At 38.6% G+C, this 22,968-nt stretch overlaps 1 protein-coding gene across 1 annotated transcript in view; it reads right to left on the reverse strand.

Moving 5' to 3' along the window:
* LOC128660548 (TPR and ankyrin repeat-containing protein 1-like) overlaps window positions 1-22,968 on the reverse strand; it is a 327,764-nt gene that overhangs the window by 163,008 nt on the left and 141,788 nt on the right. Inside the window, 4 exon segments of the mRNA XM_053714460.1 lie at window positions 8,052-8,189; window positions 9,135-9,334; window positions 15,068-17,869; window positions 18,030-18,206. Coding sequence (XP_053570435.1) covers window positions 8,052-8,189; window positions 9,135-9,334; window positions 15,068-17,869; window positions 18,030-18,206 — 3,317 coding nt within the window.

Genomic DNA, 22,968 nt, shown 5'->3' on the forward strand with positions numbered 1-22,968 from the left:
ATATCCTCGATTCAATGACTCTCTTTCTTCTCCCATCCCTTCTCTCATTAAATTCATGACTTTCAATCAGAGTAGTACCCATTTTGTTCTTGTGTCTCATTATCCTTATCTTCCTTTCTGTTTTAACAATTCTGCCTTCTGATCCTATAATTACTCATTATTTGGGAGATATTGCCTGTGCTATAAACTTTTCAGCTTCTTTAGATGATTCAAAAACCTGAGTCCTATTATTTATTGTTATTTTTAATTTAGCTGGGTAGATTAATGTGGCCTGATACCCTTGACTTATCAGTCTAGTGCAGATTGGGGATAATTCTCTTCTCTTGGCTGATGTCTCAGCCGAGAAGTCCTGAAAAAGTAATATTTTGGAGTTTCCTAAAAAAATGGGTTGGTTTTTTCTGAAATATTGTAGTAATGTAATTTTATCTTGGTAATTCAATATTTTGGCAATGATTGGCCTTGGTCTGTCTTTCCCTTTTTCTATACTCCGCCACCCTAGTCTGTGTATTCTTTCAATTATAATTCTTGGCTGTGTTTGAGGTATCTGTAATAGGTGTGGGATTGTTGTCGTGAGTAGCTTATTTAAATCCTCGTATTGTTTCTCTTCCGGCACTCCTATTAACCTAATGTTGTTCCTTCTCGCCCGATTTTCGAGGTCTTCTAATTTCAATTCAGTTTTAATTAGCTTAGAATTTATATCAGCTAAAATAGTGTTGTGATTTTGTATAGTGTCTTCTAAGTCAGATATTCTCTGCTCTGCTTCAGAGATCCTATTTGAAAATTGGCGTACCTCAGTAGTTATTGTATTTAGGTCTTGTTTAATTTCACTTCGCAGCTCTTCAAACTTAGGGAACAATGCTTCAGTTATTTTAGCAACTAAAGCCTGTATATCTAATGGCTCATTTACCTGAGATCCACTATTACTGGAATTAATCTCAGTTGATAATTCTTGTGCATTTTTATTTTTTTTGTCTCTTTGCCTCGCCGCCATGACCGAAGGAGGAGTCTTGGTTTGTGCAGTGATGTATTTATCCATATATTCGTGAGTAGCGTGCTATATATTGTGTGGTGAGTAGCGTGCAATAAATAGTATGGAGGGGGAGGGAAGAGGTTTAGGCCTCCCTAGGTGCCAAAAAAAAAAAAAAAAAGGGTGAGAGGGGAGAAGGTGAGTGAAAAGTGATATTAAAACGTGAGTGAGAGTAACTAAAAATAAGTGAACGGTGAATAAGGAGTGAGTGAAAGTGTTAAAAAAAAAAAAAAAAAAATAGTGGAGAAGAGCTCCACCTACTGTGTTAAATCTTCGGTCACAGGAGCTTGGCACAATATTATTTCTTATGGATATATTTATTATATCCAAATTAATGTGTACTTTTCAAACAAATGCAACCTACATGCTTGTTCTATACGTAGCGAGCTATAGTTAATTACTTAACAGACCATGGGTTCCTAATCTGCTATACTAAGGAGAGAAAAGAATAGAAGAAAAAAAAAAAAAAAAAGAAAAAAAAAAGAAGAACTTTCTACCCCTTAAGAGTTAATACTGGGAAAAAACAAAAATCTTCTGCAATATTCCTGTTCACAATTAATCTACTTGTTAGTCAGTGTAGTTTACCCCACCTTTCTTTATAGGAGTGTATTTAGCCATTTAGTAATACTTTCTCCAAAGTTTTAAAATATACTCTGATCAGTTAAATTTTATGTTTGGTTTGCATTATCTATAGGGGCTTCTAAGACATTTCCTCTTTCACTCTCAAAAATTGTTTAGATAAACATAGCAACATAATCACAATGCATTTGCAACAGTTTGTCTTAACTTTTCAAAGATAAAAAGCAATTCTTAGTCAGAATATTTAACTTAGGTCATTTCTATAGCAGAGGAAAATACCTGAAACAATCTTTACCCTCCAAATGTCTATGTCTTAATCAGTTTTCCTTTTAACTTAACTTTAGTATAGCATATCTATATTGACCCAGTAAACAATCAAATATTAGCTTTAACTCAGGCTACAGACTTTGACAAAAAAAACTCTGTTCAGCTAGTCTTGTAACAGCGTTATAAATGAGTTATCTATAAGACCTTTAAACTCTTTTCTCTTTTTCTTTCCCATTTCCCCTCCCTAAGAAAAAGAGATAATTAACATGACCCACTTAGTGTTTAGTAAATAGGCAGTTCTTGCAGTACTTTTTAACAGCACTATTATATTACCGTCCACTTCCCTTTTAGATCCAGTACCTTAGGGAGAGTTCATCTCAAGATATAATCAAGCTTAATTGGGGGCCCAAATCTCCTCTATTATGTGAAAGAGTCAATTGAGGGCCTTTGACTCACAAAAGTACCTGTCTCCCTTCCTGAGGGCTCCAGAGACGGATCTCTCACTGCTACCAAGGGGTGATACCAAGCAAATCGATTCTTCTTCTCCCCCACGCAACATCGGTGGGGGGGAGAAACACTGGAAACAAGTCTCCTTTCCGGTCGATACCACGCCGAACACTCACAGCGTAGGAAGCACCTTCTAACCGACCATCCGTGACGTCACCTTCTTTGCTGTCGGATCTGCCTCTCCCTGCGAGTGGGACCGCCCTGACTCCAGCTCCTCGCCTGTCCTTCCGCGGCAGACCGCCGGAACCTCCTTCACACCCCAAGAGCGGCACCAGTCAGAACACAAAACCCTTGCTTAGGTCAGCGGCACACAGGCACCGCGGGTGAGAATGCGACCACTCTTGAGCACTTATTGTCTTATATTGTAGAAATCGCCCGTTCTGTTTAGAGCTTGCAGCATTATTCACCTCCCCCTCACGCAGCACCGGTGGGAGGGGGGGTTCAGGAAAGAAAGAGCAGTGTTTGGTAGAATTTTAGGAGTTTTCTTTGAGTCAGGGCTTAGGTCTGTTTCTTCCAGGTGTCGGTTTATCTGTCCTGGGTATTCCTGTATTTTCTTAGTTATTAAGGAGAAGTTAAATTAGCATAGCCAGTCCATTCAGTTGCTAACCAGTGCGTTGGAAAGGCACTTGTTAGAGTGCTGGGAATGGGATAAGTTCTTTTTCTTTATCCCTCAGTAAAAGAGCCACCTAGGACAAAGGTTTTAAGCACGATATGCTCTGCCAACGGCTCTTGCAGGGAACCTGAGAACAGGTGTTTGCACGTCCTTACACCTGTGCTCCTCCCACCAGCTTCCTCTTCCCCAGATAGAGCATTTTTCTGAGCATGACATCTACAGCATAGAATTTTTTCTAGGACATGCAATTTTAAACAACTTTCCAATTTACATTCTGTTGGTTTGCTCGATCTGGATACTGTGCTCTTGGGTATTCTTTGTTTCATGGCATATTTTCCTTGTGAAATTAAATGGCCATGAAACCCAAAACTTGTCTTTAATTATTCAGAATACATTTAAAAAAAAGTTTACAGTTTACTTCTATTATCAAGCTAGGATGTCAAAATGTCCTACGACAGACTGTGCTAGGCCATTATGGCGTCCTTGTATCATTTGCGTTTTAGATTTCTTCGCCATCAAGGTTCACCCAGACCCTTACTGGGACGAGGAGGATCAATCGTTATAGAGCTTGTACACAATTTATTCACTTTTGATTGATTATTAACATTCATAACTTTTTTTTCCCTCTTATTGGGCGCTCCCTTTATTAGTCTTTGGTGTTTTGAGAGTATTATCAATTTAGCTTTGTTCTCATGTTATTCTTTGTTGAAGATATACCTAGGTAGGTCGCGTGCACATGCCTAAGGCACTACATGACAGGAAATAGTGCTGTCATCTAGTGCTCTTGCTAATGTATAACATTGTTGTAAAACTGCTGCCATATAGTGCTGCAGACACATGCACACTCCTGAGCTTACAGCACTGCTTTTCAACAAAGGATAACAAGAAAACTTGATAATAGAAGTAACTTGGAAAGTTGTTTAAAATTGTATGCTCTATCTGAATCATGAAAGAAAGCTAGAAAGCAGAGACAGTAGAAATAGGATCTATCCCAGCAGCTAGTAAAGAGTTCTCCAAAAAGAACACCAACAGTCTGAACAGGAACTCCCAATGACCAGTTTGAAGATAGCAAGCTGACTCACTGTTGCTAAACCCAAACACCGAAAGGCGTTTCAAAGCTTGCTAACACTCAGTCAAAATGCAATTAGCTGTAGCTGGTTACACCCTCAAAGTGCAATAGCTGTAGCTAGATTCAACTGCAAACCTTCCAAGGGCTCACAGCCCTCCGAATATCAGGCTCCAAGGAGCGTCCCCTCCCAGCACTGAACACCAGTGGAAAAGAGGAGGACATCCAAGGCCTAACACAAAGGAGAGAATCCTGCATAGAATAACCGACCCTCAATCTTCCCTCTAGGATAATGGTCGCAGCCCAAAGGCTAGTCAAAACCAAAGACAAGAGTCCCAGACTCCTGGAAGAGAAAGGAAGGGTCAACGTAGGAACAAACCCCCCGGTTAGACCGCTGACCGTTACTACAAACGGTATGCTACCATGAGTCCGGGTAGACATTGTGCTCAGGTACGAAAACCCCTACACGGCCGTCTTCTCTAAAAACAAGGAACACTTCCCAAGGGAAGAAGGCCCTCAGACCCTCAGCATCCATATATCAGAATTCAACATAAAGCAGGAGCCCCATAGGGATCAAACTCTCAGCCTCTCGCTGCAGGAACAGAGGAACCAGTCACTACATTGCAACTCCCCTTCCAGGATTCTGGAACGCAAGAAGGGAAAAGACCCTTACAAGGCAATCCACCAAGGACCCACAGGTCACTCCGAATACTAAGGTAACTCTGAACCCGGAGAGCAGTACCCCCGCTCTAGAAGAGAAGGGACATAAACAACGGAAAACCACCCTACCATAGAGGTGAGACCCCTTGGCCATATCGCCAACCCAGGTGAAGATACGTGGAGTCTACAGGAACAGCGTAAATACGCCAGAAGACCAGTATGGAACCGCCAGAAGGACCTAAAGCCTAAGCTGCAAAATGATAGGTATCTCTCACAGAGCCCCAGCCTCTAGGAGAGAGGCCCACGGGACCACAAACATCTAGTGTGAGATCTAACCGTCCACACCCATCCAAGGAGAGACACAAACCTAGGTTAGGGTCCTTGAAAAAGGAATCAATCGAAGATCTGACATCCAGAGGAACCCTAAGCTGCCTCCTACAAGGAGGAATGCACCTCTAAAGTCCGTAGACTTGGTGATTTAGCAATAGCCTCAAACCCAAGAGTCACAAAGGACTTCCTTAACGGTCTAAGATTCAGCACCCAGGGCACTTGGATCGCAAATAAATCTCGTAGACAAGCGTTAATACGTGCTACACGCATAGGCAAGGTAGCCACCAACACCCAAAGGCGATTGAGAACCCTTTACCCTGCTCACCATCCCAGAGAATCGAACTGAAGACACCGCCCACGAAGTCCCTAACAAAGCATTCAAGGAGAAATGGTCAACTACCTGACCCCAGAAGGGTGGCCCTCCATAACCGACCTCACCCCTTCACTGACAAGCCCCAAAGCTAGAGTTGCAACGAGGACGAAAGACACCCGAACGTCGAGACCATGGTCAGACCAATGGTAATGGAAGAGGCAACATCCTGAGGTCCCTGAAGTATCTATCTTCCAAAATCTTCTTTAAGCAGGCAAAAGCTGGAGCTTCCCAGCTCCCCACAGAGGGCAGAGAACCCCTGCACACCAACTGTTAGAGTAACACAACTCTGAGCAGAGAAAAAACATGCCCCTGCATCCAGACCATATGATCCACCCAAGGCGGGAAGGAAAGGAAACTCTGCCACCGCAATAAAATGCTTAATAGGCTAAAGAGTCAGCGTCCGGAAGAACCTTGAGTGAAAAAGCAAATCATTAATCACTTGGCACACCAGACCCCATAGGTTCTGAGTCCCCAGGGACCTGAGGAACCAGGATGCTGTCTGCAATAACAGATCCGTATCCCAGACGAGAAGCCCGAACAACCAACTTAGATTGGCACTCATAACCCTCCGTACGGAGGGGTTGTATTTAAATAAAAGGCCTCATACTTAGGTAGGATCCGAGCCCGGAGTCCATAGAATAGGCCAAAAAACATTCAGAATCTAGCAGGATTAATTAGCACCACGAGGGTGACATGAACCCTGGTAACAGCCGAAAAAGTATCAGACCAGTATCTGCCTAGAACTGCCAAAGGTCCAAGAAAATTCGTCCCGAAGGATCGTTAAATTAACTACAAAAACGTAATTCTATTGTTCGACAAGTGCGCAATTTCCGAGGAAGTGCCCACGCGACCTAAATCGCAAGTATCGGTTCCAGAGAAGAACGTTCACAAAAACGAAAATCTAACAGACATGACCTTAAGAAAAACAAATTAAACACATCTATCCGGATCAAACAAAAAAAAATGAACGCCGCACCCATCGGGTGAACGCGCAAGGTGAATGAGGATGACAATGGGACCAGCCGATGAAAAGCCCCATTCACCCAAGCTCAGAATTGGAACCGAACAACATAAAGAAAAAGAAAAATGGCAAAGTTAAGGAGATTGGCTTCATCCCCAAACGTCATATCTATTTTGCCATCCAGCTTCTAAGGCCTCGGATTCCTCGGCCCGCTAGGACTGGGATCCTCCAGCATTGCCAAAATATGTCTTAAAAGAACGCGAAGGCGAGCCAGCCTATAACGGAAGGCAAAATCATCCCTCGCCGAATAAACTGAAGACCCTGGCCCCGAGATAGGGGCCCCTGAAGCATCAGGGGCCGACGCTTCCCCAGAAGGCCGAACTGAATCGGGCGATCCCACGCTCGACGGGCCCTGTTAAACTGAACACGGATAGTATCTTAGAAATACTTCACTTGGGATTCAGAAATGGCCATTCGGAACCGTGCCGTAACCTCTGGAGGAAACAAGCCACCCTCCAGAGGAGTAAAGGCCATAGGGACACCTGCTTGCGTAGCCGGAAAATGGACTGGGGCACTCGCTTCACGGGTCATGGAAACCTCGGAGGCGGATGGCTCAACGCATTCTAAGCTCCCTGCTTCGGGAGAAGAGAGTACTCTAGAACGGCAATCGGAACATAACTAATGGGCATTGATTACCCAGGCCATTTCATATTCATCACAAGACACATCCTCTGTATCGGCGGCATCTGTGTCGCGCATATCAGAATCCCCCATAATCTTGGGATTACAAAAATGACAAAAAAACTGGCACCCTTTAACACCCCCAATGGCTGGGGCACTCACCACCTCCTGTGAATCAGACAACCCACGAGCAAGACTCTCTCGTTATGTTCCGTAAAGGCCGTGAGCCTAAGTATAGCTACACATTTGCAGATAGAACCATAGAACAAACATGATTAAAAGTCCCCCCTGTTCAATAACCCCCTCAGGAGATATTAACCCATGATTCCTTTAGTTAACATTACATTCACATATTGAAATAAAATGATCTTAATGGAATCTACGCCGTGGAACAGGAACAGAGACCTTCAAGTGTGACGGATAGTAGCCTCGCTTCTGACATGGACTTGAGTGAAGAAAGGTAGGCAGCGAAACTCGTGAATGCTGATTACCAAGGAGCTGTTAATATGAGTCGGGATGGGTTCACAGGAAAACTCTCCGTGCATCTCCGGACTCTAACTTTCATACATGCTCTCACCGAAAGGCTGACAGTATTACTTAAAACTCTAGTCTCATTGCGAAGAGTACTACCCTCCATGAGAGACTATCTCGACATTTGACACTTCTCTGCCAACCCCCTGTGACAAAAGGCAAAGAATGACTGGGGGATGAGGGAAGTGGGGGAGGTATTTAAGCCTTTGGCTAGGGTGTCTTTTTCCTCCTCCTAGTGGCCAGGTTCTGTATTTCCCAAAAGTAATGAATGCAGCTGTGGACTCTTCTCTTTTAAGAAGAAAATAGAGAAAGGACAAGTTCTGGAGTACCCCTTACAAAAGCTTCAGGAACCACAGGCTAAGACACAAAGACATAGAGAGCATAAACTGCTTGTGGAGATGGGGCCCATTAAGCTGCATGTAGCTATTGAAAAAAAAAAGCCAAAATTGTAAGTACCTCTGAATCTGTGAAGAAATTGTAGAGAAGAACATCATCAAATTCCAAACCTTTGGCTTCATAAATGGTCAGAATAAGAGCTAAGCTAAGCTCTTCTGGTATATTTTCCTTAGCCTTCTCATTTGCCACAAGAATCACCTAAAGCATAGAAGTAAATGTTTACATAAAGTTTCAGTTTATCATTGCTAAGATCATTAAAGGGACATTGTAAAGTACGCTCTGCTAATGGTAACGTACCATTAAAATTGGACAGAATGACAATTTTCAATGAGGATTAATCATACACACAAAAACTGGTGCTGTTACACACATTATAACATATGTATATTAGCTATACATTCATATCTATCTCTATATAATTAAAAAAAAAAAACACATTATATATTTTTTCTCAGGCTCTGAATACATCATTCTATTAATGATTTATTTAGTTTTAATGTTCCATTAAGGCTTCTAAAATATTGATGAACAGACTCCCATGCATTTATAAGTTGACGATCACTGGTTAAAGTGAAGGTAAAGTTTAACAAAGTGCCCGGTATCTAAAAATACTCTTAAAAACAGTGGCACTGTAATTCATTAAACTATACAATGAAGCTTCTTTTTTAAAATACTTACCTTTCCTTATGGAAAACAGACCGACGATCCTCCGTCAGCTTCTCCTGCTGTAGTTAGCACAGCCATGATGAATCTGGCTTCCTCCAATCGTTGCGTGGCCCCACAAGCTGGACGCCAAAGGCACACAAAGAGTGGAGGAAGCCATATTCGTCATCGCTGTGCTAACTACAGCAGGAGAAGCGGGCAGAGGATTGGCAGTCTGTTTTTTACAGTCGCCAGTCTGAGTATTTTTACATACCGGGTACTTATTCATTAAAATTTACAATCACTTTAAGTTCATTAAATATTTGTGTTCCCTTCTCTTATTTTAACAATAAGGCATCTGCTGATCAGTTGGTTAGCTTGATCTGGATACTGGCATTTGCTGAACTAAACTTCTTTAAAAAAAATCTTAATCGGAAACCTTGTTATCGAATCGATGATCCAGGGCCACAATGCTATAGTATCAAAAATACAGACACTAACCTGGTGTGCTCCAAACTCTATTGGCTGGGTCTTTCGCTTGTTGCCACGTAGCAACATTGCCAGATCACTAACACTGCAGGACTCCAACACTGTTGGTTTTGGACCATCAAACAAGCCACAGTCACGGGGCAATCGATCAAATGATTCCGGAAAATAGTGCTGTAATAAGTCCACAACACCAGAAGCCAAACTCAGAATTCCTATCAAACATAGAAGTAGATCAGTCATTAGAAAAAGCTCAAACATTTTATTAAATATTTCCCTAATTTAAAGAAAACACTGGTACCTATATTAACGTTTTATCTGTTCACGTTCCACTTCAGCATGCCTTGCGACTGGTGAAATGACATCATACCAGGTCAAGGAAGGCAAAAAGGAAAAAGGGTTTGGAACAGGCTTAGCAAAAGTAAAGGCTAAATAAATAATAGCTTTAGTACTGAGGGACACAAGCTATCATTGTTTTGTGGATCCCATAATAGAAGGGAAATGGAAGTAAAAATTAAAGGCCAGATTTCGAGTGGAGTGCTAACAGTTACACACGAGCGAAAAGGGGTTTATTGCGGATGTTTTTGTGCGTCAGGTTTTCTGCTCGTATTACAAGTTGAAAGTAAACGTGATCGTGTGTCACAAAACACATCAAACCCACATTACAAGATACAGTTACACTCATAAAAATACTATCTAATAAAAATAATTTAAAAAAATATTGCACATCAAAGTTATAAAGGCTTAAAGATATGGTCTCAGGTGTTAAAAAAAAAAAGGCAGGCAAAGAGCTTTAACATAGATATACATACATATATATGTCTAAAGAGGGATATGTATGTATATATACACAAATGTTTATATGTGTGCATATGTATTTATATGTGTATATATGTATTTACAGACATATATACACATATAAACAAATAAATACATATGTACACATATCTATATACACACACAAGTGCAGTGGAACCCTTTGCAGATAAGTAGATGAAAACATGTAAAATCATATTAATGCAAAATTCATATTTAAAGGGATATTCCAGCCAAAATGGGAAACCACATGGGTGCATTTCGATATTGAACAGAAGCAATTTTGTAATATACATGCATTAGCAAAAATGCTTCTAATAAAAGCTATAGCTGTTTCAAAAGTGTATTTAAGTATGCAACGTGCATCAGCATTTTAAACACAGACGGCTAGATTACGAGTTTTTGTCGGTAAGCTGTGCGGTGCTAACGAACCTTTTTTTCTCACCGCTCACTTAAGACAACACTGGTATTACAGGTTTCTCTAAACCCGGCGTTAGCCGCAAAAAAGTGAGCGGAGAGCAAAATTTAGCTCCACATCTCACCTCAATACTAGCGCTGCTTACGGTAGCGGTAAGCAGGTAATACGTGCTTGTGCGCGATTTCCCCATAGGAATCAATGGGGCAGATTCGGCTGAAAAAAAAACTAACACCTGCAAAAAAGCAGCGTAAAGCTCCTAACGCAGCCCCATTGATTCCTATGGGGAAATACTTTTTATGTTTACACCTAACACCTTAACATGAACCCGAGTCTAAACACCCCTAATCTTACACTTATTAACCCCTAATCTGTTGCCCCCCACATCGCCGAACCCTACATTATATTTATTAACCCCTACTCTGCCGCCCCCAATGTGGCCGCAACCTAACTACATTTATTAACCCCTAATATTCCGCCCACAACGTCGCCGCCACTATAATAAAATTATTAACCCCTAAATCTAAGTCTAACCCTAACACCCCTTAACTTAAATATAATTTAAATACATCTAAATAAATATTCCTATCATTACATAAATTATTCCTATTTAAAACTAAATACTTACCTATAAAATAAACCCTAAGATAGCTACAATATAACTAATAGTTACATTGTAGCTATCTCAGTGTTTATTTTTATTTTACAGGCAAGTTTTTATTTATTTTAACTAGGTACAATAGTTATTAAATAGTTATTAACTATTTAATAACTTCCTAGTTAAAATAAATACAAATATACCTGTAAAATAAAACCTAACCTAAGTTACAATTACACCTAACACTACACTATAATTAAATAAATTACCTAAATTAACTACAATTAATTACAATTAAATAAAATAAACTAAATTACTACCCTATACTAAATTACAAATAGCCCTTAAAAGGGCTTTTTGCAGGGCATTGCCCCAAAGTAATCAGCTCTATTACCTGTAAAATAAAGTACAATACCCCCCCCAACATTACAACCCACCACCCACACACCCAACCCTACTCTAAAACCCACCCAATACCCCCTTAATAAAACCTAACACTACCCCCTTGAAGATCACCCTACCTTGAGACATCTTCACCCAACCGGGCAGAAGTGGTCCTCCAGACGGTCCAAAGTCTTCATCCTATCCGGGCAAAAGAGGTCCTCCAGACGGCATCTTCTAACTTCATCCATCCGGAGCGGGTCCATCTTCAAGACATCCGACGTGGAGCATCCTCTTCGTTCGACGGGCCCTTTAAATGACGTCATCCAAGATGGCGTCCCTTCAATTCCGATTGGCTGATAGAATTCTATCAGCCAATAGGAATTAAGGTGGAAAAAATCCTATTGGCTGATCCAATCAGCCAATAGGATTGAAGTTCAATACGCGTCGGATGTCTTGAAGATGGACTCGCTCCGCTCCGGATGGATGAAGATAGAAGATGCCGCCTGGATGAAGACTTCTGGCCGTCTGGAGGACCTCTTCTGCCCGGATAGGATGAAGACTTCGGACCGTCTGGAGGACCACTTCTGCCCGGTTGGGTGAAGACGTCTCAAGGTAGGGTGATCTTTAAGGGGGTAGTGTTAGATTTTATTAAGGAGGGATTGGGTGGGTTTTAGAGTAGGGTTGGTTGTGTGGGTGGTGGGTAGTAATGTTGGGGGGGGTATTGTATTTTTTTTTAAAAGGTAATAGAGCTGATTACTTTGGGGCAATGCCCCGCAAAAAGCCCTTTTAAGGGCTATTTGTAATTTAGTATAGGGTAGGGATTTCTATTATTTTGGGAGGCTTTTTATTTTATTAGGGGGATTAGATTAGGTGTAATTAGTTTAAATTTTTTTTAATTATTTTATTATTTTCTGTAATTTAGTGTTTGTTTTTTTCCGTAATTTAGTTTATTTAATTTAATTGTAATTAATTGTAGTTAATTTAGGTAATTTATTTAATTATAGTGTAGTGTTAGGTGTAATTGTAACTTAGGTTAGGTTTTATTTTACAGGTATATTTGTATTTATTTTAACTAGGAAGTTATTAAATAGTTAATAACTATTTAATAACTATTGTACCTAGTTAAAATAAATAACTTACCTGTAAAATAAAAATAAACCCTGAGATAGCTACAATGTAACTTTTAGTTATATTGTAGCTATCTTAGGGTTTATTTTACAGGTAAGTATTTAGTTTTAAATAGGAATAATTTATTTAATACTATTAATTTTATTTAGATGTATTTAAATTATATTTAAGTAAGGGGGGTGTTAGGGTTAGACTTAGATTTAGGGGTTAATAACTTTATTATAGTGGCGGTGACGTTGGGGGCGGCAGATTAGGTGTTAATAATTGTAGGTAGGTGTCGGCGATGTTAGGGACGGCAGATTAGGGGTTAATAATATTTAACTAGTGTTTGCGATGCGGGAGTGCGGCGGTTTAGGGGTTAATATATTTATTAAAGTGGCGGCGATGTCCGGTCGGCAGATTAGGGGTTAAAATTTTTATTTAAATGTTTGCGATGTGGGGCGCTCGGTTTAGGGGTTAATAGGTAGTTTATGGGTGTTAGTGTACTTTTTAGCACTTTAGTTAAGAGTTTTATGTTACGGCGTTAGCCCATAAAACTCTTAACTACTGACTTTTAAATGCGGTAGGAGTCTTGACAGGAGAGGCTGTACCGCTCACTTTTTCCAAGACTCGTAATACCGGCGTTAGGATACGCAATTGACGTAAGGGGATTTGCGGTATGTTCAAGTCGCGGAAAAAAAGTGAGCGGTACACCTGTACCTGCCAGACTCGTAATACCAGCGGGCATTAAAAAGCTGCGTTGGGACCTCTCAACGCTGCTTTTTAAGGCTAAAGCAAGACTCGTAATCTAGGCGAGAATTTGCTCAGAGAGTCTAAAATGCTTGTACCATCTGGTATTGACTCAATTTGTTAATTGCTGACATGATACAAGCCCCACTGATTATCTGAGCAGCTGCATTATTTAAAATGTGGGTGCACTGAGAATATCCATCTATGCTTCACGTGCACGTGCAGAGAAAAATGTTACAACTAAAACAATGATAACTTTTACTAGAATCATTTTTGCCAATACATGCATATTGCAAATATATTTCTATTCAAATATATAATAAATCTAAGTGCATTAAAATTTTGACTGGAATGTCCCTTTAATAAAGTGTTATACTGTGTATTTAATGTAAATATTTCACATTTGTGCAAAATACCATTGGATATATACAGGTATATATATATATATAAATAAAAAAATATGTATTTATGAATAAATAGAACATATTCTGCTACGTGCAGAACATTGGAATCTGAAATATTCATATTTTCATGTTGGGTTAGCGCACTTACAGCGCTCCACTTGTAATCTGATCCTAAATAGTTATGATTCGAACAGAGCGTACAATTCTAAAAAACAAACAAAACAAAACCACATTTTGAGATTAATTAATTATATTTTCAAATGTACCTCTTTCTCTTAATATCCTATGTACACATGGTATATAAATGCACACATTTCATGAGTACTATATGGTAGCTGCACAAGACACTGTAATGCACATTCCTGAGCCTTTCTCAGTATTATGCTTTCATGGAAAGGCTAAGAATAAAAGATAACGTGATAAAGAGGTTCATTTAAAGGGATATTAAACTATTTTTAATTTTAGGGTTCAGATAGAGCATGCGATTTTAAAAAAACTTTCAAAATGACTTCTATTTTGATTTGTTTTGTTCTCATGGTATCCTTTGTTTAAAAGGATACCAAGGTAGGCTCAGGAGCTACTGATTGGTGGCTGCACATACATCCCCATGTTATTTGCTCACCTGATGTGTGTACCTAACTCCTAGTAGTGCATTGCTGCTTCAACAAAGGATACAAAGAGAATGAAGCAAATTAGATAATACAGTAATTGGAAAGTAGTTTAAAATTATATTCTCTATTTGAACTATGAAAGAAACATTTTGGGTTTTATTGTATCTTTATTTGAAAAAGCAGGAATATAAGCTACATTTAGCCACCAATCAGCAAGCACTACCCAGGTGCTGAACAAAAAAAAAAATGTTCTGGCTCCTAAGCTTTACATTCCTGCGTTTCAAATAAAGATACCAAGAGAACAAAGAAAAGTTGATAATAGGAGTACATTAAAAAGTTGTTTAAAATTGCATGCTCTATCTGAACCATGAAAGAAAAAATTTGTGTTTCATATCCCTTTAAGAAGAACAATTCTTAAATAAATACTTATGGGTTATCACCAAAGCATGTTTTAGACAACCCTAATATATTTTTAAAACTAGTACCTTTCCACTGAACCATTTTGAAAACAAACTTAAAAGGGACATAAAACCACGAAAAGGAAATGCTCTAATGGGTGACATATGCATGTAGCCACCAATATCCAGCTAGGTCCCAGTACCGCATACCTAGGTATGCTTTTAACAAAGGACACCAAGAGAACAAAATCAATTTAATTACATATTTAAATTGAAAAGGTCTAAAAAAATGTATGTTTTATCTGAAACCGCTAAAGGTAAATATGGACTTTTTGTTTTTTAATTTCATTCAAAAACCATCTAATAGTCACTAAAACTATTTATGCCAACTACATATGCATACTGACAATTTTTAACTGTACATTTTTAGGAACATATTTAAGTATAATAAAATAAGATAATTACCAGAATGAGATCTATAATTTTGGTAAAGTTGATATATCCTTTTTGGTCTCCGTACAATGCAGTCCTTGGAGTCGCTATGGCAATTTTTATTTGCAAAGTAGAACAAGGATCTCAAATCACTGAAACGAAAAGAAACTCCTTTCATGATGCTTTGTGCGGTGTCCCCTGTAAGGAACATGGCATTGGGGTCATTGATGCATCTCATAAGTAGGAAGAGCTCTGCCTGAGTAAAGTCCTGAATCTCATCCCCATAAAGCTCATGAATGGACCATGGTAGTACATCAAGGTTTGAAAGTCTACAAGACAAATTGTATAGGAAATCTTCTTCATCAAAATACCCATTTTTGGATTTAATTTGCTCATACAAGCAAAAGAGACGATAAATTTCCTTTCGGTCTCCTTTAAAGTTTGGGGCTCTTTTCTTCCCAAGTTTAATATATTGGTCTTCTGTAAGTTTTCCCTGACAACAATTCAATGCTTCGAACGAGCCTTTTAAAAAGGACTTTATCTCTTTCCAGACCAGTGCAGCATTATATGGAGATTTTCCTTTCACCATCTTTGGCCAGATTTCCTTGGCAAACAACTCAAAGGTGACAAAAACACGTGGATCATTCTCTTTTGGCCCACTAACATTTTCCTCTTCTTCATTTTCTGGATCTGCATCAAATTCATCATCCTCTCTCAACAGATCCGATATGTCCATTTCATCCATTGTGGACCATCCAATAATACTTCTGCTAAGGCTTCCATCTTCATTTCTGGGAAAAAATGGCTCAGGCATGGATGCATCCAGTAATAGCAACAACTGCTGAGAAGTAACAAACATGGGGAAATTTTCATCTTGAATCTCTTGCAACCTGTATACATTAGAATCAATGGGCTTAAAATGACTTGTTGCTTTTGTAGATTTGCTTAACTCAAGGAAATTTTTTTGCACCTCATGGCAAAGGACATGGTTTTTAGTAATAAATATAGGGTGAAAGTGTTCAAGTTTGACAGATTCTTCTTCACTTTCTCCTGATTCAGATGCTAGATCTTCTGTTTCCAAATTCTTGTCTTCCAGTGATAACTGGTCTTCTTCTATGCTGCTAGACTCGGATTCTGAAACCTCTTCATCATCAGTTTCATCTACCTCTGTGCTAGGTTCATATTTTCTTCTTTGCCAAGTCTGTTTCACAAGCCAGGGACCATCAACTGACTCAGCTTTTTCCCAGTAAGAATGGAACTTCTTCCAGAGTCGATACAAACAACAAGTTGTTTTTCCTGTTCCACTTCTCCCTATTAAGATAATGGTTTCCAGAGGCTTGGGATTAAGATCAATTACTGCATACTCCAACTCACCAACTCTGAATGGGTACTCAACTCGGGAATTTATGTTGTGTAATATGTTAAGTGCCATGTCAGTGCTAAAACTGTGGAATTTCATGATATTGTATTCAGTTTCAGCTGCGCTCGCTGGTGGAAAATAATCAGGCATAATATGTTCTGTTCTCCTTTCTAATTCAATATCTTCCATAAAACAACTAGGAATTCGCTTTTCTACATTTGAGAGTTGTATGTTGGATATAGCCTTAAGTCTTTTCCTTAGTATACAGCTCAGGCCTCGGTTATAGGCACTACAAATACCTTCAATAGCATTTCTTAGTTTGTTGTGATCCATAATAATATCCCATATCCTAATCATTTCGGTGTAAATCCTCCCAGTTTTTGCTGAGGCTTGGAAAGACAATTCAGTTGACATTATATTTTCGGGATCCTCACTACAACGTGGAGAGAAGTCAATAGCAAGTTCCCAGAGCATTCTAGCACCTTTATCAAGCTTCATTTCATAGAGTTTAATATCACTGTTCAAGTGTTTAAGCCTTTTGTGAAGGCTACGTGTCCATTCTCCATTTCCGAGCTTCTGAATGGATAGAATGATTTTATTTTTCATGTAACGAGGTAATGCTTTGCTCTCTAGTTTTTTCAAGGCTTCAGGAGCACACTCTATTTCCCATGTCATATTACTGAAGTCAGTATTTGAGAGATCCAAGTCTTCCTCCAATAGGTCATAATCTTCTTCAATGTTAGCAATGGCCACCAATTCATTGTCAAGATTTACGTTGTCCACATTATTAACAACAGAATTATCTTCATTGCAGTCGTCAACCACTTGGTCTGAATTTGAGAGGATCAGACTTTCCTGCTTATGCTCCTCTTCAGTGGTATTCAGATTTGTAGGCAATTTTACATTGTCAGTCCCAGATGGAGTTTTGCACATTTCCATAAATTGTATTAGATCTCTTATGGTCTGAAGAAAAGCTTCTTTCTGAGTCATTGGTCTCTTTGTCGCTTCCACCTTTTCACTTGGCAGTTCTATAGATAAATTTTGACCAGTTACATTTGTAGTAATGTCACATGTTGATTCAGTTGGGAACTGATTCTGCAATTGCAGCTTAATCTGAGGTTTATTTTGTATTGCATTTCCATTTACTGTAGTCTTATTAGGTTTTGAAGGAGCACTTGAGGGATTACGCTTGTTTTTCTTTTTAGCTTCATTCCAAGCATTTAGTCGGGCATCTGTGTTCTTTATCCTATGCTTTGCATCTTTACCCATTTTATTTTTTAATGTAAGTTTGATATCGTATCTTGCAAGTAGTTCCATTATTTTTGGATACGTTTTGGTGTATTCATTTTGAAACAGCAAGTGCATTATGGTATCCCCAATTTTGTCTTGGGCATTAGGATTTAAATATGGATAAGAAGATGGATCAGAAGAGTATAAGTCTAGAAGATATTTAATCATCAAAATTCCATTGTCATCTGAAAAAGAAGGTAAAAAAAAGTAAATATTTAGTTTAGTTTTTTTTATAATACTTTCTTATAAATATCAGTTTTCTTTAATAAATCTGATTTATCTACAAATTATGTTGGGCCCATCACGTTATTGAAGGTTATATCATGAAATAATAAAGAATGTTACCTTTATTTATTATGGCAACAGAAACTGCAGCATGCAGGGGAGTGTCTCCCTGCACTATGGATACACTTTCTGGATTGGCACCCATGCTCAGCAACAGGTAAGCCATCTCAAAGTCCCCCTTCCTTAGGCATGTTTGAATTAGTTGTTCAGTAGTTGCTCCAATCCCATTTGGAGAAACTGTTGAAAGAAAAATAAAATATATACACTTGGCTCACACTGACATTTTATTTCTATGCTTTGTATAAGCATTTTTACTTTAAACAAGATTGAAAGTTTTGTAGTGAGTGGATTGAACAAACTCAAAATCTAGACGATTAATTCACCAGACCCGAGTGTAGATAACTGCATAGGAACACAGTGTTCTCCCTAGAAACTATATAATGGGCTCACTAACCAGACAATTTTACTGACCACCCAGCTAAAATATAAACCAATATTAATCTAAAATTAGCTATTAAATTTTTTTGTATTTTTTGCACAAATTATCATTTAAACAATTTAAGTTAAATTATGCAATGAATCTATGCTTTGGATAGCTTAAGTAATGATTAAAAACAAAAGAAAAGGTTTTAATATTGCAAACCTCCCAGCCACTTCATAATGCCACCTAGACGACAAAATTAAGCAAAAAACTAAATTTATGCTTATCTGATAAATTATTTTCTTTTGGGGTGAGAGGATAGTCCACAGGAAAACCTTGACATGTGGAATATAATTCCCACCACTAAGAGGAGGCAAAGAACCCATAACAAGAGCTTTTAACTTCTCCCACCATTACCCAGTTTAACGTATAGCAGAGCAGCGAAAAGGGAGACAGATACGTAGGAAAGACAAAAAAGCAGGGTCTACAGAAAAAAGTGTAAAAGGGCAGAGCATGTGGACTCTCATTATCCCAAAAGAAATAAAATGTATTCGGTTTTCTTTTGTAACATTGTAAGAGTCCACACGAACACCTTGATGTGTGGGATTTAATAGCCAAACTGAGAGTCCACGACAAGGAAAAGAGTCGGATACATTAAGGCAGTTCCTATTTGCTGGACACTGCCGCCTGAAGGACTTTCTAGCCAAAAGCAGCTTTGAAGAAGCAAAAACTTCAAAACTGTAAAATTTGGAGAATGCATGCAGAGATGAACATGTTGAAATTTTGCAAATCTGCTCTAATGATCATTTTTCAAGCCCATGAAATAGCAACTGATCTGGTAAAATGAGCTGTTATACGCTTAGGGGGGGATTTTCCTGCCACCAAGATGGCCTTGTGAATCACCTGTTTGAGCCAAGAAGATAAGGCTTCTGCAGTAGTATTCTATGAGGATTACTTAAGCAGACTTCTGCTTGATTTGAGCAATAATTCTTGGAAGAAAAACCAACAGAGGGAACAGATAGGCTAGGCAAAAATTCTATAGACACACTAAAGGCATCTATAATTAGTGCCCTTGGATCCCTGGATCTGGAACAGTACATTGGTAGATTGTGATTCAAGTGGGGAGCAATCTGATCTATATCCGGCCTGGCAACTAGTTGATTAAAAATTTCATGGTGGAGAGACCAGTTTCCTGAATGACTGACTGGCGGCTGATATAATCCACTTCCCAATTCTTTACTCCTGGAATGTAAATAACTGACAGTGAGCATTTATTCTGTTCTGCCCAGAACAGAATATCCAATAACTCCTGCATTGCCAGAGAACTGCGAGTCCATAATTTATAGGTTATGCCACAGCCGAGAAATTGTCTGACTTAAAAATGAAGAGTACTTTTGCTTCTTAAGAAGAGGCCAAAACTGAAGAGCTAAAAAAATCGCCCTGAGAGCCAAGATGTTTATTGGCAACATCACCTCTAGAGTAGACCAAACTCCTTGCGCTATTTAAGATTCCGGACCTAGACAGTGTCTCAACCCAAAAGACTGGCATCTGAGGTCACCCCATGAATCAAGGTAGAACTTTCCATCCACCAGGATAAAGATTGTCTTACTGACAAATCCAACGCAATCACTTGATTTAACTGAAGATAATTTGTGTCCCCTGCTTGAGCATACACAGTTGAAAAGGGCTTAAGTGAAAGTGGGCAAACTGAACTGCATTCGAAGCCGCCACCATTAGGCCCACTACCTCCATGCACTGTCCTACAATTGGAGAAGCAGAACAGACATGCTTCTGAGGTTTTATTCTGCGAGATTCTGTCAATATGACGACTCCCAGAAAGGACACCTTGGTAACTGAAGTTAAGGAACTCTTTGGAACTTTTATCCTCCAATCGTGATCCTGAAGTTAGGAAGGATAAGAGACGTTGAGTGGGAGACATCGATAGAGACAGAGAAGGGGCTTAGACTAGGATGTTGTCCAGGTAAAGAGCATTGATGTGCCCCAATCTCTGATTATTACCAACAATGCTCCCAACACTTTTGTGAAAATGTGTGGAGCTGTGGCCAGACCAAAGAGAAGGGCAACCATCTGATAATGTTTATGGTGGAATATAAACCTTAGAAAATAATAGTGATCCATGTGAATAGAGATATAAAAGGTATACATCCTTGCAATCTATGGAGGAGATGAACTGAACCTGTTGGATTAAGGGTAAAATTGTGCGATTTCTTTCCATTTGAAATTAGGGACTCTTAAAAACGTGTTTAAAGTTTTCAAATACCATAGCTTAGGTATCTTGTATGTTCTGACTATACAGTGCAGATTTTAATACTTATGCACACATTAGTACATTGAGCATATAACAATGTATCATATGTACTATGAAATAAAATAATGTTCTGTTTATACAGAAATATAGATACATAAGTGCATATAGTTATGCATAACGTGTACTGCTTCTCAAATACATAAATATATTTTGGATAAGCAGAAATACAATACCATACAATGTAAATAACATTTTGAAGTGTGCAAAATTACATAATATCTGTCTATGCAGATTGATCTATAAGTGTAAAAAACATATATAACTGTATTATATGATATAAAATACAGAATATGTAAATGCTCATGTATTATATATACCTCTGAGCAAGGGCAAAAACATAGTCTGTCTGTAATTCCACCCTGAAAGGGAAGAAATAATTTAAACACAAACATATTTAGATATATGAGACAGAACATAGGAGGACATTCACACCATATAAAAATTCAGCCACAGTACAATTAGGATTAAAGGGACACTGAACCAAAATTTTCTTCATTCTCTTGGTATCTTTATTTGAAATACAAGAATGTAAGTTTAGATACCGGCCCATTTTTGGTGAACAACCTGGGTCGTTATTGCTGATTGGTGGATAAATTCATCCACCAATAAAAAAGTGCTAACAAGAGTACTGACACAAAAAAAAATAGCTTAGATGCCTTCTTTTTCAAATAAAGATAGCACGAGAACAAAGAAAAATTGATAATAGGAGTAAATTACAAAGTTGCTTAAAATTACATGCGCTATCTGAATCACAAAAGAAAAAATTTGGGTTCAGTGTCACTTTAATTATGAGCAATGTCCAATATAAGCAAACACTGATATCTATGTGATCTCTCAGTTGCTCTGAATATTCACTTGTGTGAGTCCATGAATATCTTTTGCATAACGCTAAGAGTCTTTCAGCCTCATAAAAAAACAACAAAAAAAAACATATGGAGATAAATTTATAGGAAAAAACTCATGTTGAAGGAATAAGACTCTCCCCCCTTCAAAGTAATAATTGGACCTGAACCGCTGCCACAAATATTACAGCTGAAATATAGTTGTGTAATAAAAACTACTACACTGGGGAGAGAAAAATTATGGTGCGAAAAATTGTAATGGCGCTGAGCTGAAACAGAGCGCACCCGCCATTACCAGAACCCTCTGTTCATAAACCTCTATTAAGACTCCCCCTTGAAGTGCAAGAGTCAAGAGGAGCACGCTCAGATTTTTACTTCAGAATAGTTATCTTAAAGGAGTGCACTCCTGTCAAATACCCATGACAGTTCTTAGGACTCCAGAGTGCCGTGCTAGTAGACTGTAACTCCGGCCGTGTTTTTGGATGCGATCCAAAAGTAAAAAAAAAAAAAATTATATTATATATATATATATAAAAACAACAGCCCTTTTCACTCTGGAAACTCAAAAATAAAGATAAAAGACCATGATAATATTTGGACACTTAGATAAATATTATATACAGTGGATATAAAAAGTATACACACCCCTGTTAAAATGTCAGGTTTCTGTGATGTAAAAAAATTAGACAAAGATAAATAATTTCAGAACGTTTTCCACCTTTAATGTGACCTATAAACTACACAACTCCATTGAAAAATAAACTGAAATCTTTAAGATGGAGGGAAGTAAACAAAAAAAACTAAAATAATGTGGTTGCATAAGTGTGCACACCCTCTTATAACTGGGGATGTAGCTGTGTTCAGAATTAAGCAATCACATTCAAAACCATATTAAATAAGAGTCATCACACACCTGCCATAATTTAAAGTGCCTCTGATTAACCCTGAATAAAGTTCAGCTGTTCTAGTAGGTCTTTCCTGACATTTTCTTAGTCGCGTCCTACACAAAAGCCATGGTCCACAGAGAGCTTCCAAAGCATCAGAGGGATCTCATTGTTAAAAGGTATCAGTCAGGAGAAGGGTACAAAAGAATTTCCAAGGCATTAGATATACCATGGAACACAGTGAAGACAGTCATCATCAAGTGGAGAACATATGGCACAACAGTGACATTACCAAGAACTGGATGTCCCTCCAAAATTGATGAAAAGACGAGAAGAAAACTGGTCTGGGAGGCTACAAAGAGGCCTACAGCAACATTAAAGGAGTTGCAGGAATAGCTGGCAAGTACTGGCTGTGTAGTACATGTGACAACAATCTCCAGTATTTTTCATATGTTTGGGCTTTGGGGTAGACGGCAAGACGGAAGCCTTTTCTTAAGAAAAACATCCAAGCACAGCTAAATTG

This window comes from Bombina bombina, chromosome 5 (assembly GCF_027579735.1).
Source record: "Bombina bombina isolate aBomBom1 chromosome 5, aBomBom1.pri, whole genome shotgun sequence".
Classification (NCBI taxonomy): Eukaryota; Metazoa; Chordata; class Amphibia; order Anura; family Bombinatoridae; genus Bombina; species Bombina bombina.